This window comes from Anabrus simplex, chromosome 7 (assembly GCF_040414725.1).
Source record: "Anabrus simplex isolate iqAnaSimp1 chromosome 7, ASM4041472v1, whole genome shotgun sequence".
Taxonomy (NCBI): domain Eukaryota; kingdom Metazoa; phylum Arthropoda; class Insecta; order Orthoptera; family Tettigoniidae; genus Anabrus; species Anabrus simplex.
The window spans coordinates 32,867,437-32,885,152 of record NC_090271.1 but is presented as its reverse complement, the minus strand read 5'-3'; the positions used below and the strand labels follow the sequence as shown (position 1 = coordinate 32,885,152).

The following is a 17,716-nucleotide window of genomic DNA, read 5'->3' as shown; positions in this document are numbered from 1 at the left end:
GAAGCAGCCATAGCCTTAATTAAGGTACCTGGTGTGAAAATGGGAAACCACAGAAAACTATCTTCAGGGCTGCCAACAGTAGGATTCGAACCTACTATCTCCTGAATGCAAGCTCATAGCCTCTAACCGCATGGCCAACTCGCCCAGTGTGTGTGTTATTGTCTTGTCAAATAATATGTGCTGAGTAGTTCACTGTGTGGAGTGGCCACCTGAAATGATTGTATGAGTAACAGACTTCTCTGGAGTTGAGCCAAGGAGTAGCTGTCATGCATCATGTGTTCGAACCTGTACGTGTGAAGCTGCTGAGTGGAGAGACTGAGCGTGCGAGCGAAGTGAAAGTGAGCTGTCATTCAACATTACAGAGAAAGGGACCATCTTTCCAGATACATACCAGAGCTGATGCGCTGTTGTGAGGAGAACAAGTGACTTTGTAAATAGCCGCAAATTAGGGAACTGTTGTCATCAATTCTCAAATATAATTGTGTGTCTACTAACTGGGTCATCCAATATTTAATTAGATCAATTAAAAATACAGTATTTTATTCATAACAGTGCTGATTTATATACTAATTTAGCTTCCATTACAAATGGTATAGAAGTACTAAAACCCTAATAACTTGATATATTCTACATGTTAGTAAAACAGGTTTTGTACAGGGTAAAATTCTGTTCACGCAGTCAAAGTCTCATTTTTGGTATTAATTTCTTTTATGTAACTCCAAAAAAGACCTATCTGTAGATTTGTACAGTGCATATGCAAGGTCATTCATTCTATGTCGTCATGAACTAACTGCTCCGAGTCACCTTATTATCCTTTAGCAATTAATAACACTACAATAAATGTTACAGCAAAATTATTTTTATCTCTAAATTATTGATCGTTCACCCAAGTTTCATTGAAATCATTTGGTTCAACCCAAACTGTTCCCTTGTGGGATTTTCAACTTGCTACAGTCATTCTCACAGGATAATACATTGTATTACTGGCAAGAACTATCACTTACTTGTTTTTCAGCCATTGCCTGGTCAAAATTTGCCTGTACTTCACGCAGTTCTCTCTCTTTATCCTCAAGAGCAGCCTCAGCTTCTTGCAAGTCCCTTTTGGCCCCTTCAAGCTTTGCCTGTTGAATTGCAACTTTGGCTTTCAGAGGCAACACTTCTTTGTTGACAGCGTAGAATGCTGACATTGATATTGTCCACTGCAGCAGACCTGCTACATTACCACAAGCCTGTTTAGCATTTTCGAATGTGTAAAGAGGGTTATCAAAGTAAGGTAACAGTAATTCTACCATTTCAGCATTGATCCTGTCTTTTGGGAAGTTTTGTAGATTATAGAGAAACCTCATATCAGCCATAACTTTGAGAGATTCACTCCACGTTGGTACCAAGAAATTTCTGTCCATATCAAGAGTAACAGCGCTAATTTTCTTTTGAAAGAGAATTACTACACAATCCATGATAAGTGTCACCAAATATGGAGGCTTGGCAAGCTTCCTTACAGTAGCAATGTCACTGTTCTTTATGGTCTTAAGAGCGGCCTCTGCTGCCTCCAGGGCTGGAAGTGCTGACTGTAGCTTCTCATCTGCCAGAGCCTTGTCCACGGCGATCACTTCAAATAGGGCTTGAGCCTTATCTTTCCGTACTTGTACTTCGGATTTCACTTTTTCTGCTTCTGTTGCAGCAGCAGTTACTTCTGCCAACACAGTCTCTGCCTTGGCACTAGCTACCTGTATTTCTTTCTCCTTTTCTTCCAACTCTTTTCGGAGAATATCTACACTTTCAGCAGCCTCTACCAATTTGCTAAGACCCATGCTCATTTTTTTGGCCATTACATTTATTCCATCAAAGCGTTCACGATAAATCTTCTTATAGCCATCAAGGAATGAAAGAAATGATTTTGGGGTAACATGAGTTTGTCTCCTAAATTTTTCGTAGTACACCACACACGTCTCTGCAACACTATCTTGTACAGCCCCCATTAATTCAATTATTTGAACTTTAGTCTCTGGAGTACAAACAATTTTGAAAGAACTCAAGAAGTGGTAAGATACTGCAATCAAGGCATCACGAGGCCAGCGGGAAAACCAATCCATGGTACAACCAGAAATAAGACCTGGGAACTTGAGAGAACGAGAACGGAACTTCTCACCGACAGGAGAGAAGCAAAGCACGATGTGCAGGTTAGCTCTCGCTCGTGATATAAAGAAGTCATATAAGTTATCACCCGTTGGTGGTCGTTTTGGCTGAACTTTCTTCATAACAGGGACCAGATCTCCAGTTATTTCATCAATTTCATCCTTTGCAAATAGATTTGCTACCTCACCAGCACTTAGTACATTGTTGAGGAATTCTAGAAAAGCTTCATCCTTGATGTCATTATCTGTAAAGATAAAACTAATACCATGGCCTTCAAAGCCTGAAACTCGATACAAATGTTTTAAATCGTCCATGAAATTATTAACATTGTAGGATCGTGTGAGTGTTATCTGATAGATCTTATAACCAGCTATATGTGAGGCTAGCTTGGTGAGAGACTGTTTACCAGATCCACCAACTCCCACTAGAAGGGCGTTACCTCTAGGTGTGCGGACAATTCGCGATATGATCATGAGATGTACCATCGCATCATGGAAGAAAACCATGTCCATCGTTGCTCCACGCACAGTCTCATTATATGATGCCATATACTGGAATAGCTTTTCACTTACAAACTCATAACTAGGGATCTCTTCATAAATCTTCGGAGGTTCCAAGGAAATGTCTTCGTCTTCCTCTCCAGTCGCTTCTGGTGGTTCACGCAAAAAATCTACAAAATAGACTTCATCTGCATAGTAGTATTTATAATCATCTTCAAGGTTTGTTTCAGCACACTTCTTCATATTCTCATCGAACCACTTACGATCAGCAGCGTTAACGAATCGATCAGAAATAACTCTTCTACATTCATGTGCCCATAATTTTAACACTGTTTGGATCTCTGGCAATTCTGGATCTTGAACATAAAGAATACCCTGCCATATACGAGACAGATCACGTAAATTGAATACGTAATGAAATTTAGCAGGTGTGGGCAACATTTTGACTTTGGTCTGTTGCCACAAGCGTCGGGTTAAGGGAACCAATTTTGGTACAAAATCGACTATTTCTTGCTTAAAGCGCTCTATGCAGAAGTAGCCAGAGGATATTACTCCAAATATCTTGTCCATGGATTTGTTTGAAGGTAGAGTGCAATTAAAGATATTAAATTGTCTCTTGAGCCTAGGAGGAATATCATTACGTCCTCCTCCAGGATGATTCATGGCTGCTATAAACTGTAAATCTACCAGAGTGGAGAATTCTCCTGGCTTGTCTAGAGAATAAAACCCACCCATTTCCATGAGCTGCCGAACTATTTCGTTAGTTACTTGATCTCCCCATTCGTTGATGATAGGCATATTTATATCATCAATGAAAATGGTCATCTTACGACCAGCTGGAGGTCCATATGTTGTTCCCACTCGCTTGTCGACATAGCTCTCTATTATTCTCTGGACCATGTTAGGAGTTGTTGCAGATGAGAAGTTAAAGCTTTTATTCAAGTGAAATTCTGGATCATAACGAGACATATAACCCTTGATCATGACGGTCTTGGCTGTTCCCTGCTCACCTATCAAGAGCACAGACTTGGCTTGCTTTGCAATATTATCTACCAAGAATGCCGTACGGACATTATCTACATTTGGTACTAATATACTGGAGTATTCTGGAACTGAATCTGTAGGATATATATATTCTTCTACTAGTTCACTCCAATTTTGCCAAGCTCCTTGAGGAGATACTACATACTCAAATATATTTTCTCCTTCACTGAGCTTTGGCCAATCTAGCTTAGATTCATGGCTGAGAACAAACTCTTCCATCCTTTCTCGATCATCCAATTCCAGTACAGCTCCTAGACTCCACATGAGAGTAAAAAGGAATAGTTTCTCCAAGTGGCGATCGGGCAAAATCCGAACTTCCTCCCCAAAATCCAGAAGACCTTGAAGGATATCTGTAACCTGTCGTATGTAGAGGCTCTCTAGAATAGGCATTTTAGCTTTGAGACGGACCTGAACAAAAGTATGAAGTTCACTATATATTTTTTCGAAAAGTGTTCTCAAGACATCCGCTTCTTGTTGTGTGCGTTTTAGAAACCATCCCTCCAATATGGGTGGCCAAGTAAGTGATGAGGCACTGATGAAGACCATTCCCATCCTGGACACTGTGGCAGGAGAGGCGTTATCCACATTATCTGGTTCAAAGAGCAGTTTGCAGTTGGGAGCCATGGTGATACGATCACCATTAGCAAGTGTCAACGTCTTGTTGTCATCGAGGACAGAGTTCAGGTTTTCAATCCAAACAGCATCCACTGGCCCATCAAGTACTAACCAGATATTTTCATTTTTTTTAATTTTAAGGGTCTTTCTCCAGAGAGTAGAGAAAATGCCATCAGTCCAATCATTTGTGGCCACATCAAGGCGACCAAACATCTGTGGTGCAGTAATGGCTTTGGGGTTCATCCGTAACTCCCTGTGTGGCCTACCGCACTCTGTCATTGCCTTCATCAGAGTGTGGATCATAGTGGTTTTCCCCGAACCAGTGGGACCGAGAGCCATGAGGCCATGCCGCACCAATGAAGTTTCATAAAACTGAATCACTTTCAGGTTCCATGAAGGATGATTGATGAGCCCCATTTCTTTGGTTGCATTCTCTATAGCTCTCTGCAGTTCCTTATATGTTGAAGTACTTAACTTTATTCCTGGGAAGAGATCTTCAATGAGTGATATGAAGAGTGGCTCATCCTCATCAACTAGTTTTGACAAGTTCATGTCTCTCAGTACTCTCATCACACATGTTTCCTCTGTATCATTTGGGTTTGCCCTCTTTTGAGCCCCCAAAGTCCTAAGTACAGACAGAATATTTCGTAAACCAAAATCATAATGCACTTGCTTACTCAGTTGCTCTTCACACAACTTGTACAGAGTGAAGAATTTCCGTGACAGATTTATATTATCAATGAAACCACAACTAGCAAGTTTCACTCGAATTATTATCTGTCTGTCAGGCACCATCATTGCAACAGTTCGAAAATTTATTTTCAGGTTTTCAGGCAGTTCCTGTCTTCCAGCATAGCCAGGATTCATGGTCAAGAATATCCCAAACTCAGGGTTAAGTGATACTGTGTCACCATCACTGAAGATAAAACTGGTCTTCCTTTCTTTCTTTGCTGTAAGTACTATGGCTATCTGTTGAGCAGCTACTGACAATACTGGTAATTCAATTCGATTGAACTCGTCAAAACAACCCCATGAACCAGACTGGGCTAGACCTTTGAATATTCGACCCAGCCCTCTGAAATCCATCTGATCTGAACAGTTGAAAACAACAACATATTTACCTAGAGCCCTTCCCATGTCCTTGGTTGTTTCTGTTTTACCTGTGCCTGCAGGACCTGCCGGAGCACCGCCCATAGACATTCCAATGGACTGAGCCAGAGTAATGTAACATCTGTCAGTGAGAGGTGTTATCACGAGTCTCTCTGTGCAACCAAGGAACTCATTCTGGTAAATGAATGTTACATCTGTGATCCTGACTAGACATTCATCCTTGTCTTCATCAAAATAAAACCGGGCTTGCTTAAGCCATTCAAAATCAGTGACATTCTTCACTTTCAATCGACAAAGGTCATCAAATATATCTCTCTGATGCAAATGAATAGTAACCAGAGTCTCATATTTAGTCCTATCAAAGTGAGTCAAGTCTTTGACAGTTTGTGCAATAAGAAGATTGAGCAAATCTAAGAAATTCTGATTTGTTGCTTTCATGATAGTTCTATCAGACTTCGCATGATTAAGAGCAACCTCAGCCTCCGATGTCCACAGTAGCTGAATTCCCAGAAGACCAACTTGGGCTGGATATTTTTCCAGCATCTGTAACACATCAAATTCAGGGTCAATGATATATGCTGCTGCTAATGCAATTATCCCCGCCAATGAAGCTTGCTGAACATTAAGTAGAGTTCCGAGCCAGTTTTCTACTCCACCTACGCACAGAACATCTTTCTCCAAAGATATAGTTTCATCTTCTCGAGATGCAACGGCAATGATACGATCGTAATCTCTTTCATGAAAATGAGCTTTCGCCACATTATCGAAAACACTCAGCAAGTGATTTTGAATAGTGTGACTATCCGAGGCTTGCCCAAGAATTTCCAAGAGAGCTGGATCAGAGACAAAGAAAAACCTTGGAAAAATAAGTCTTTTAGATTCTAGATACCCTGTCAGTGACTTCTGACATGATTCCAATTGTTCTAGAAGATGTGGGAGTAGTTGTCCCATTGTCTCATCTCCTACGCAGCACGTAATTACATTTTTCATTTCATGAGCTCTAGTCATAATTTTCACCCAAGACTTGTCAATACTATTAAATCTCTTGGCCTCTGCTGGTAACTGCTTGGCAATATCACCTCCAACAAAGACAGCTTCTAGGTAGATCCACAGGTTCTGCACAGTCAGCCAGTTCTCAAGTATATCTGATGAGTTACTTAAATTTTGTACCCATTGCTGAATATCCTTCTTGAACGGCGCATTATAACGGTTTGTGAGGAGTGATCCAAGGACCATTAAACTGTCTTCTAACAGAGCAATCACTTCAGCTGTCTCAGTCCCTTTCAATAAGAGTTCACCTCGAGCCTTAAATGAAGAGAACTGTAACTCAACCAGAGACCAATCAGCTATTACTTGCTTTAGTTTAGCTTCAATATCTTTTTCTTTCACAGCACTTATACAGATATCTTCTACATCATCCTTATATTTGAGAAGAGGTGCCTCCATTACAGATCGTAAAGTAAATCCCTCAGACTCTATATCAAAATTATAATTGCACAGTTTTGACAATCGCTTCCAATGCCGATCTTTCATGGCTTTATTTGTCATCATTTCCAGCAAAGGAATTGTCTCACAAAAGTCATCAATTTTTTTCTTCAGATCTATGAATGCCGGCCAGTCTTTCATACCTTTAGGTAACTTCTGGCATCTTAGCTTAAAGTCAAGAATCTCTGTGTTAATAGCTTCAATGTCAATTTCTGTCCACAAAATGTCAAAATATCCATCTACAGACTTCATAACTGTATCATAGAGACCGTATAACTTTCCAAGAAGATTGAGCTCTTTCTTTCTCTGCATTAAGGTTGGGTATTCATTAACAGCCATTCCAAACAAGGCTTCACCACTACTATACATCTCGTATCGATGCCATAGATCATCAAACCTTGCTTGAAATAAGAGCACCCTCTCGCTTGCCTCTTCGGCAGGTATTCCAGGTACCATAGGACCATTGAGTTCAAAGTCTATGTCAAATTGTTCCACGTCTTTCCGGAAACTTTCCACACCTTCAATTAATTCAAGTTGGAATGGTGCCTGAATTTCACATAAATTTGCCTGGACTTTCTTAGCACTGTTGACCATATTTTGGAAGTTGTACTGCAATGTGTCAACTTGGTCTACATCTTCCTTGGGAACGTCAACTTCATATTTTGCGAAAATGGCATACATTTCCTCCATGACACCCATCGTTTGATCAAGATCAATGAAACGTTCTCGGATCTCATTGAGACATTTCATTTGAAGGCGCACATCATCCAGATCTTTAATTTTCCGTTGCATTAAGTTTGACTTGTCAGTGATGAAGTTGACTGTCTCATTAAGTTTATTTCTGTATGCTACAGTCAGGTAACGACCCAACAAATATTTCCAAGCATTTGACTCCACTAGCAGCGCCAGCTTGAAATTTTCTGTAGGGAGAGAGAAATTGTGAATCAGTAAACTTGAAATACCACTAAGAAAAATTATGTACTATATTACGAGGTCTGATGATGCTTGTTGTTTAAAGGGGCCTAACATCTAGGTCATTAGCCCCTAATGAGATGAAATGTAATTTTAAAAGTCCAAAATCATCCACTGAAAAGAATTCAAAATGTGATGACGAAGAAGGAATGGATGAATATAAATTTAAAACAATCAGTGGATCCAACCCACAATGCCCCACATTCCCAGAAACTAGTGTAAAACAATAGTATAATTGACTCAGGGAGTACTTTTAAAACACAATCCTGAATCAATGATGCTTGTTATCAAAAGGGGTCCGAAATCCAGGTCATCAGCCCCTCATAATGGTACTTATCGCTAGTAAAGTAGAACCATGATATTTCTCATGTTGCTGTACTAATCAAAAATAGCGTAGACTGGCGGTATTCCACACATTATGATACTACTCACAGGTAATGTAATTTGCGCATGTAACGCCGACCTATGGTGTTTCTTACATTGCGGTGCCACTTACAAACAACACAAACCTATAGTGTTGCTCACATAGGTGTAATAATCACAGGGACTTGTACTATCCCGTGGTGTTGCTCATATAGTGCTACCAATCACAGGCAATGCCCAGATCCGTGGTGTTTCTCACATAATGGTACTAATCATAAGCAACGTGAGCCTGTGGTGTTCCACATATTGTGGTACTAATCACTGGTACTGTAAAACCCATCCTGATTCACACACTGTTGCTACTAATCACAAACCTACGGTGTACCTAACATAGTGGTACTACTCGCAAGTAAAGGCTTTCCCTGGTGTTCCCTACATGATGGTACTCATTACAAGTAGTCTCATGGTCCTAATTCGATCATCCCTTTGTCACCCCTTACAACAGGCAGAGGATACCGTGGGTGTATTCTTCCTCTGCATTCCCCACCCACAGGGGGTTGTTTCTTTATTAGTGGCAAGACAGGAAATGGAACCAGTATTTCTTGCACATGACACCTAAGCTACAGCACAGTACACAAACTCATCCATCCAATGCTCCGTTCAAAGACTGTGCTGTAAAGAATCTCTCTGTGAGAGATTGGTTGAACAGCTAATATCCAAAATGTTAGCAAAACGGGAACAATGTGGCTGGATTCAAGATGACTATGCCTCTGGCCATACAGAACAACAGAATCATGAAGGTCTTCAGGAAGCACGTGGGGATTTGATGTTAGAGAATTGTGGCACAGTGGGAGAAAGCTTTCAATGAGAGAGCAGTCGAATGGTTACTATTCCAATATATAAATTTCATTGTGGGGTTCCGTATTGGCATTAAGCTCAACTTTGGTTTTAGGAGATGATTTCCACCTTCCAATAATTTTTAATGGCTAATTTTTGATTAAATAAGCTTAGCTTATCATCTAATTTTGGACTTAGCATAACATTTAATTAGTACATCTCTCGTGCTGATTTGAGGGACATCTTCAGCTGAAAAGCATGAAAAACAAAAACTGACATAGGCAATAAAACATTAGGGCCCAGTTTCATCAACACATGTTAAATATATACTAACAAGTAGTTAGTTAATACGGAGATAAAATTTTAACATCTTGCTAGGTTTCTTGCGTTTCATCAAACTTTTCTTGTGAAATGTTAACTAATCGGCTGTTAACTCTCCCAATATTGCGAACTGGTGCGAATCAAGGAGGCAGTGGTACGAACATGCTGTTTTACAGCGCGCTCCGATGCACTTTTGTTTGCGTACAGCTGTAAAATATGGCGCGAGAAGTGAAACGGAATCGTAGTTCTAATTTTTCCTCCTTCGAAAAAGAGTTGTTAATTGAATTAGTTAGTAAATGTATGTAAGTTATTGAGTGCAAGCTCACGGATGACTTGACGATAAAACCAAAGGACGAGGCATGGGAGAAAGTCCGCGATGGTTTCAATGGGGTTAACAGATACTTTTTTAGCGGGTATCCACTGTCACCTAACAAAATCACTTCGTTAATTGTCCAACTTCAAACTGTGCTCGGATATGGGAGTTATTAAAATAATATTGTATTGTCATGTGCAGAACCAGACCACCTAGCAAGTATATCCCTGATTTGGAGGTTAGGCTCATTAATCACCTGAACATTAACAGAGAAATATCCCTTCCGATTACGATATATTTCGGCCCAATTGCCTCCAGGTGATTGGATTCTTATATGTGTGTAATCTATTGCACCTAGAACAAACACTAGGAAAACGGCTTATTTCATAGAAGTTGCGGATAATTTGCTGACGCTCTTCTACTGAAGGGAATGTAATGTTATATGCCTCCTCCTCATGGATGCTATTGCTGCAGACACTCGTCAAACAACTCTACTAACAGTGGCTTTAGAAATTCCAGCATTGTCTCCGACCATTATGTGAAAATAACCAGTAGCAAAAAATCGTAATATTATCAGTACTGCAACATTGGAGAAAGAGGTTTTCTCTTCATAGGATATTTTAACCTCACTCGAATTTCGTCAACAACCTTAGCAACGACTATTTTCGATAACCTGTATCTATGAAGAAATTCCGCATCCATCAAATTTTCAAAAGTCATTACGTCGCTGAACTCTTCTTCGATCAGGATTGTTTTGTAAAAGATCTAAATAGAGCAATTCCGCATCGAAAGCGAGATTCACAGCAGCCATTTTGGAACAGGTTGCTAAATGCTAATGTTAGCCACTTAACATTGGAAATGGCTGATGTTAACTTTAATACGCAGTTTAACATTTGTTATGTTAACAGTTGTTGATGAAACGCAAATTTTCTTAAATCGTACGTTAAAATGATTTAACACCTTGTTAAGTACTAACATGTGTTGATGAAACCGGGCCTAGATTATTTAAAATTGTTTAAAATATGTTCAATACTGGTAAAATGCTTGGTGACATGCAAGAATGGTAACATTCCAGTCTATGAAGAATAACACACACTAATGAAAAGTTCTGCTGAGTGTTGTCTTCTTTTCTTCCTCTTCTAGAAGTAAGCTGTTAGTTTCATTAGCACTGCATTGTAATTTGATGAATATTTGTGGTTGGTTGAACATAGTGCAGTTTACTTAAGTTCTTGTGGATTTTAGTTTCTATTTGAAACGGGAGAAACTCCTTTTAGAACATAGTGTTATCTTTTGATAATAATGTGTAATTATGAGTCTTCTGGTTCCATTGGGCACTAATTTCACATATGTACATTCAACCAGCCATAAATATTCATCAAATTACCATGCAATGTTAATGACAATAACAACTTGCTCCTAGAGTTGCTTTCCTATGGAGTTTTTCCAGTTCTTGAATCAAGTAATCCTCGTGAAGGTCCTATACACTGGAAACATACTCTATTTAGGGTCTTACCAGAGGCTTATATGCCCTCTCCTTTACATCCTTACTACAAACCCTAACACCCTCATAACCATGTGCAGAGATCTGTACCCTTTATTTACAATCCCATTTATGTGATTACCCCAATAAAGATCATTTCTTATATTAACATCTAGGTACTTACAGTAATCTTCATAGGGAACTTTCATCCCATCAATGCAGTAATTAAAACTGAGAGGATTTTTCCTATTTGTGAAACTCACAATCTGATTTTTAACCCCATTTATCATCATATCATTGCCTGCTGTCCATCTCACGACATTATCAACGTCATTTTGCAGTTGCTCACAATCTTGCAACTTGGTATTTATTATTCTATACAGTATAACATCATCCGCAAAAAGGTTTATCTCTGATTCCACTTCTTTACTCTTTTTTTATAAATCCACAGCCTGTTTCCAGTCATTCGACCGGGTCAGGAATGGAATGAATTGAGCCCCCATCTAGCAGCGAGGATAGCATTGTGCCGGCTACCAAAGCCTGTCGTACTCCTCTGGGGCAATGATTAATGAGTGACAGGTGAAATTAAATGATATTGGAGAGTGTTGCTGGAATGAAAGGTGACAGGGAAAACTGGAGTATCCAGAGGAAAACTTGTTCCAACTCTGCTTTGTCCAGCACAAATCTCACATGGAGTAACCAGGATTTGAACTATGGAACTCAGCGGTGAGAGGCTGCCGCCTGAGCCATGGAGGCTTCTTCTTTACTCACATCATTTATATATATAAGAAAACATAAAAGTGCCATGCTGAGTGGCTCAGATGGTTGATGCGCTGGTCTTCTGACCCCGACTTGTCAGGTTCGATCCTGGCTCAGTCTGGTGATATTTGAAGGTGCTCAACTATGTCAGCTTCATGTTGGTAGATTTACCAGCACATAAAAGAACTCCTGCGGGACAAAATTGCGGCACCTCGGTGTCTCTGAAAACTGTACAAATTGTTAGTGGAACATAAAGAAAATAACATTATTAAAACATAAAAGTCCAATAATACTGCCTTGAGGAATTCCGGTCATAATTATTACAGGGTCAGATAAAGCTCCATCTACTCTAATTCTCTGAGATCTATTTTCTAGAAATATAGCAATCCATTCAATCACTCTTTTGTCTAGTCCAATTGCACTCATTTTTGCCAGTAGTCTCCTATGATCTACCCTATCAAATGCCTTAGATAGGTCAATCGCGATACAGTCCATTTAACCTCCTGAATCCAAGATATCAGCTATATCTTGCTGGAATCCTACAAGTTGAGCTTCAGTGGAATAACCTTACCTAAACCCAAACTGCCTTCTATTGAGCCAGTTATTAATTTTGCAAACATGTCTAATATGATCAGAAACAATGCTTTCCCAAAGCTTACATGCCATGCATGTCAAACTGATTGGCCTGCAATTTTCAGCGTTATGTCTATCACCCTTTCCTTTAAACACAGGGGCTACTATAGCAACTCTCCAGTTTCTCGGCCTTTTCTGCCGGCTCAGTATCTGCAATATCACTTTCAAATTTCTCTCCCACATACTTGAAGATAACTGCTAACATGATCACACTGTTTTGTGCTCGTCTTTTCCTTTCCATTTGAGCCAATTGACAACCTGGCATATTCTCATATCCTATCACTCCTTCTCACACATCTTTCAGCAACAAGTCTAGTTTCACTTGAGTGCCCAGAAAAAAATAGTTCTCTACTGTACACTTAGCCACATTCTTATTTAATGCTTCTTCCCTGGTCCACAGTACTGCCACTTGTTGTCTGTCATTATTAATGGCACAATTTGCTTTATTCAATAACTCTTGTCATTCCTTCTTTTACACTCTTGGATGAACTGTAATGCTCTTGGCTCATAACTTGTTGATATCTCTTCATTTATAATACCAATATAAATGGTCTGTTATTGGATATTATAAATTTTCCAGCTACTCATTCCTGGTTGCCAGCATTTCGCCCCCGTGTGCTAGGTTGAGCTCGTCAGTTGGTACTTAGCACACCTACCAAGATGCATGGCTAGTGCATACCGTGGAGGCCACTGCGTAGGCTACTTGAAGCCACCGGCAGTGCCAATGCACTACGATAGACTTTGTCTCACTACCAAAATTCATGCCTCCATGGTCATCAGATGATATAGACGTTGATTCCCATAGGGAATCCGGATAACAGCATGGCTTCTTCACACGTCTTTATTATCACTGAAACTCCACTCTATTCAGTACCACAAGAATGCAAGTATAAATGGCACCTCACTTCTCCAAAGAACAATACATGTGAAGAACACCCGAACACTAGTCACCAACATGAAAAATTTGTCGTAGGTTGCTCAAGACCATAGTACACAAGATATTATATACAGGGTGTCCCAGGAGGAATGGTCAATATTCAGCGATATGACAGGAATGATTATTTGAAGCAAAAAACTTTATATGGACACACGCCCTGTTCTGAATTGTTTCTGAGCACATTTAATGTACATTTGCTTTTGGGCAAGTGGCACGCACATGTGTCTTACCTCATTAATTAAAATAAAAATGATGGGAAAAATATAATTTTGAAAATTGCAAGGTATCATGTTTAGTCTTGCCTAGTGATAATAGCTGCTTAATGCCTCTCATCATCATCATCATCATCATCATCATCATCATCATCATCATCATTTCCCATTATCCAGCTGTAGCCGGGTAGGGGCAAATATGGTTCCTCTCCACTTTCTTCGGTCTTCCACCACTCCTCCTCCAACACTGTGTCCCAGACCAAGTTTCTTTCTCTAATACTGTGTTGGATTGTGTCCTCCCATCTCAATCATGGTCATCCGCAGCTTCTCCTTCCTCGCATTTGGATTTCCATCAGCTTATTTTGGCATTCTTTCATCACTCATTTGCTTTATGTGCCCAAATCATCTTAATCGGTTCTTCTCTATTCTATCATTCATCTTTTTCCACTCTAATTTCTTACCGGATTTTGTGAGTGTAACATCAAGACATCAAAAATCCCCAGGATGAATTAAAACACATCACCAGACCCCGGTGGTGCCCAGTTCATCAAAAAATAAGTCCTTGCTTCATTATTTAATAATAAGCATTCTCTTTCAGAAGGTTGAATTTCTATATATATTTTAGTGTAATAATGAGCAGAACATATAGAATACTTAGAAATATGAAATTGATATCATGTCAGAGAGTGAAGTTAAAGTACTCAGGGATGTAAATCTTCAATCAATAACCTAAAGCCACACAAGATTTCAATAATTTAAATGTACCTCAATTCATAGTATTGAATTTCTTGAAGTCATTTGCCAATATATACCAATTTCAATGATGTTACATTGGTCAGACTAATTAGGATCTTTGAGATGATTGTTATTCATCGTAGAATTACTTGATTTTGTACCTGTATTGCAGTGTAGAGTACAGTAATTTTATTACAGGAGGAGCGAAGACAGTGTTAGCTACGTGTTATTGTGAAGCCACGTGTTTATTATGAGTCTACATATTTATTGAGATAGAGAGGAATTTTTTGAGTATAGCATCTTCGCATATGAAAATGAGTAGGTCGTTTACAGTATGAAGCGATCTTTGATACAAATCAAAATAGGTATTAGAAGCCGTAAGTCAAGTTCTGCTCTTGTTATTTCTTCTAGGTACATTCTACACTAACCTGACCGGATCCTGTGACCAGCATCTTCATTGTAGTATTGTGCATGTGCATGATGATTTATCACAGCTATTTGTGATGGAGTGATCCAGAATCATTGATCCAGTGTGGTTATGCAACTGAAGTGTATTTTGGGAATGTATTTTATCCATTCTAGGAATGAGCCTATGTCACATTATTGTTATTTCTATTTGCATGTTGGTGTATAATTCTTTTATTACTTTGAGATGATGTCATATTTGTGTATCATATCTTCAAAATTAATCCTTTTAATTTCATGATATCTACATTTATATTGAATTACGTGATTTGCTAAAGGGAAAATCTCTTTAGTATTTTAATGAATATCTGGATGTTGCTGCCATTGATGTAATGTTAATTTATATTTGTTTTAACTGAAAACAACCTGAAGGTGAATACTGACACTGACGTGAGGATTTTTCTTTTGAACCATGGATGAAGGAAACGATAATTCACCAAATCATACAACCCATATATATATGTTTCAAGTCGTATATTTATATATACCATACATTTAAGCCATGATTTTCAAATGGTACTTCAAGTTATTTCTTATAAGATTTTCAAACATTCATTTTGAATATTGTTATAATTCATTGATTTAATAATGTAAAGATGTATTTAAACTCTTCACATGGACTTACCGCTGTGATCATTATTTGTAAATTGAATTAAATTTCATGGACATGTTGTTATGTATCAAGTACGCCATTGTTAAAGATCAATACCGCCATTATCTTTCTCATCAACAATCTAATGTTGCGCCTCCACAACAATACAAAAGAATGTAAATAAAACAGCCATCCCATATTTAAACTTATCATTTGTAGATAGGGAATCCTTTCATATCCCTTCATTTATATTAAATTATTACCATTGCATGAAACGCCCGCCTGTCTCAGGTAATATTCTTATTTTAGTGGTGATTGTCGTGAGAACCTACTCTTATGAGATCTGATTCTTATGTTTTGCCGGAGCTATGATGTTATATTTACATGGTTATGTGCTGACCCTATATGTATAATTAGTTATACAATATTTGATGACATCTTATTTTGACAATAATTCAGATCCTATTATATTTAAGATGTACATATTTATTGCGATGATAACCAGGTTTGCTATGATGCCGTTGTATGATTAATATTGGTTACACATGATTACTATTAATGTAACATTATTTGTCCCACTTTGATGCCCAATTTCACCACTTAATTTGTTACATTTTAACACCCAACTTAAGGGTGTTAAATCATACATTTTATCATAGTGTATTTATGAGCACAGTAGAGAGAATACCTGTCTAGCAACTCTGTATGTCAATAGCTAGCTCATGTTTCATACGTAGCACAAATTGAACAGTTCAGTCCTCAGCTGGCAAATGAGGCATGTTTGAATACATAGTATTTTTTTCGAGAAGTCCTTGTCTGATTTTCAAAATAATCCCTGTGCTGAATTTGTAATGTTTGTAGATTTAAGACTATGTGTACAAAGTAGTGTGGTACCGTAAAAAAAAAAAAAGGGCAAAATTAGTACCATGATCTCAGACAATATTAACATCATGACACAGTACTTTAAGTCCAATTATTAGCCCTTTGGTACCACTACTGAAAGTGAAAAAAATGTCACTATCATTAACCGTTCACGAGTTAGTTGACGTGGATAACTTTTCTGAATAACCCTGTATATAGGAGGAATCCTGGTATTAAGTTCATAAATTTATTCATTTTAGTCATTTTATTTTTAAACCTACATTAAGAACTGTAAATAACTGGTATCCCGAAGACACGGGTAATCACATTCCATTTGTTAATTTATTGTGCATCATGTAAACAATCTTTTCCCTATGCATGTTCTTTACAGCAAGTTTCTTGTTCCTGTACACTCCTTGGAGTCTTTGTATTTCTTGTTCATTGCGTTCATGTTCTTGTTTTTGTTTTTCCTTGTCCAGTGCCTTCTTTATTTGGTTTCTTTCTTTCACCACTGTTTTCACTCTATCATTCCACCATGGTGTCTCCTTTTTTCTTTTGATGGAACTTGTAACTTCAGATAGGTTTTTGGCTTCTCCCACAAAGGTCTCTTTGAAAGTCTTCCACTCTTCATTAATGTTGGTTACTTCACCTTTTGGCAGACTCTGTTGAATCCTTAGTTTGTATTCTTTATTTATTTGGACTTCTTGCAATTTCCAAGTTTTAACCCTTGGTTTTTTCATAACAATTTTTGGCATTTCATTAGACTTATGTTTGAAGTCTACTGCTAGCAATCTGTGGTCACTGTCCATTCTTTCACTAGGGATGACCTTTACATCTGTGATGTATCTACCACCATCTTTATTCGTGATTACATAGTCAATCAATGTTCTATACTGGCCATCCCAACTGACACTTGTTACTCTGTGACTGTCTCTTTGATTATAAGATCATTTTTTCTGCACAGATTTAATAGTTGTTCTCCTAGTGGGTTCCTTTGTCCATATCCATATGGACCAATGATGTTCTCGTACCTCAGTCTGTCTGCCCCAACATGCACGTTTAGATCTCCAATAATAATAATAACAACGTTTTCATCATTAACTGTATCTTCCAGGTCTTGCCGAAATTTCTCTTTGTCTTCCTCACTGCAGCCTGTCTGTGGGGCATACACTTGTATGATGGTGTACTTAGTGTTCTCCAGTTTCATGAACATTTTAATGATTCTATCACTTTTGCAGAGATTCAAATACCAAATTGGACTATTACTGTTGTTCAAATTAGAAGATGATTGCACTTGCTGAGGAACCACTGGAGGATTTGTAGTTAGTGAATCAGTGTTCTTCATG

The 17,716-nt window shown here is 38.5% G+C and overlaps 1 protein-coding gene across 1 annotated transcript in view; it reads right to left on the bottom strand.

The window, feature by feature from the left end:
* LOC136877673 (dynein axonemal heavy chain 8) overlaps positions 1–17,716 on the bottom strand; it is a 353,345-nt gene that overhangs the window by 156,362 nt on the left and 179,267 nt on the right. Inside the window, exon 19 of the mRNA XM_068228699.1 lies at positions 1,005–7,810. Within this exon, the coding sequence (XP_068084800.1) occupies positions 1,005–7,810 (6,806 nt within the window). The remainder of the gene's footprint in view (positions 1–1,004; positions 7,811–17,716) is intronic.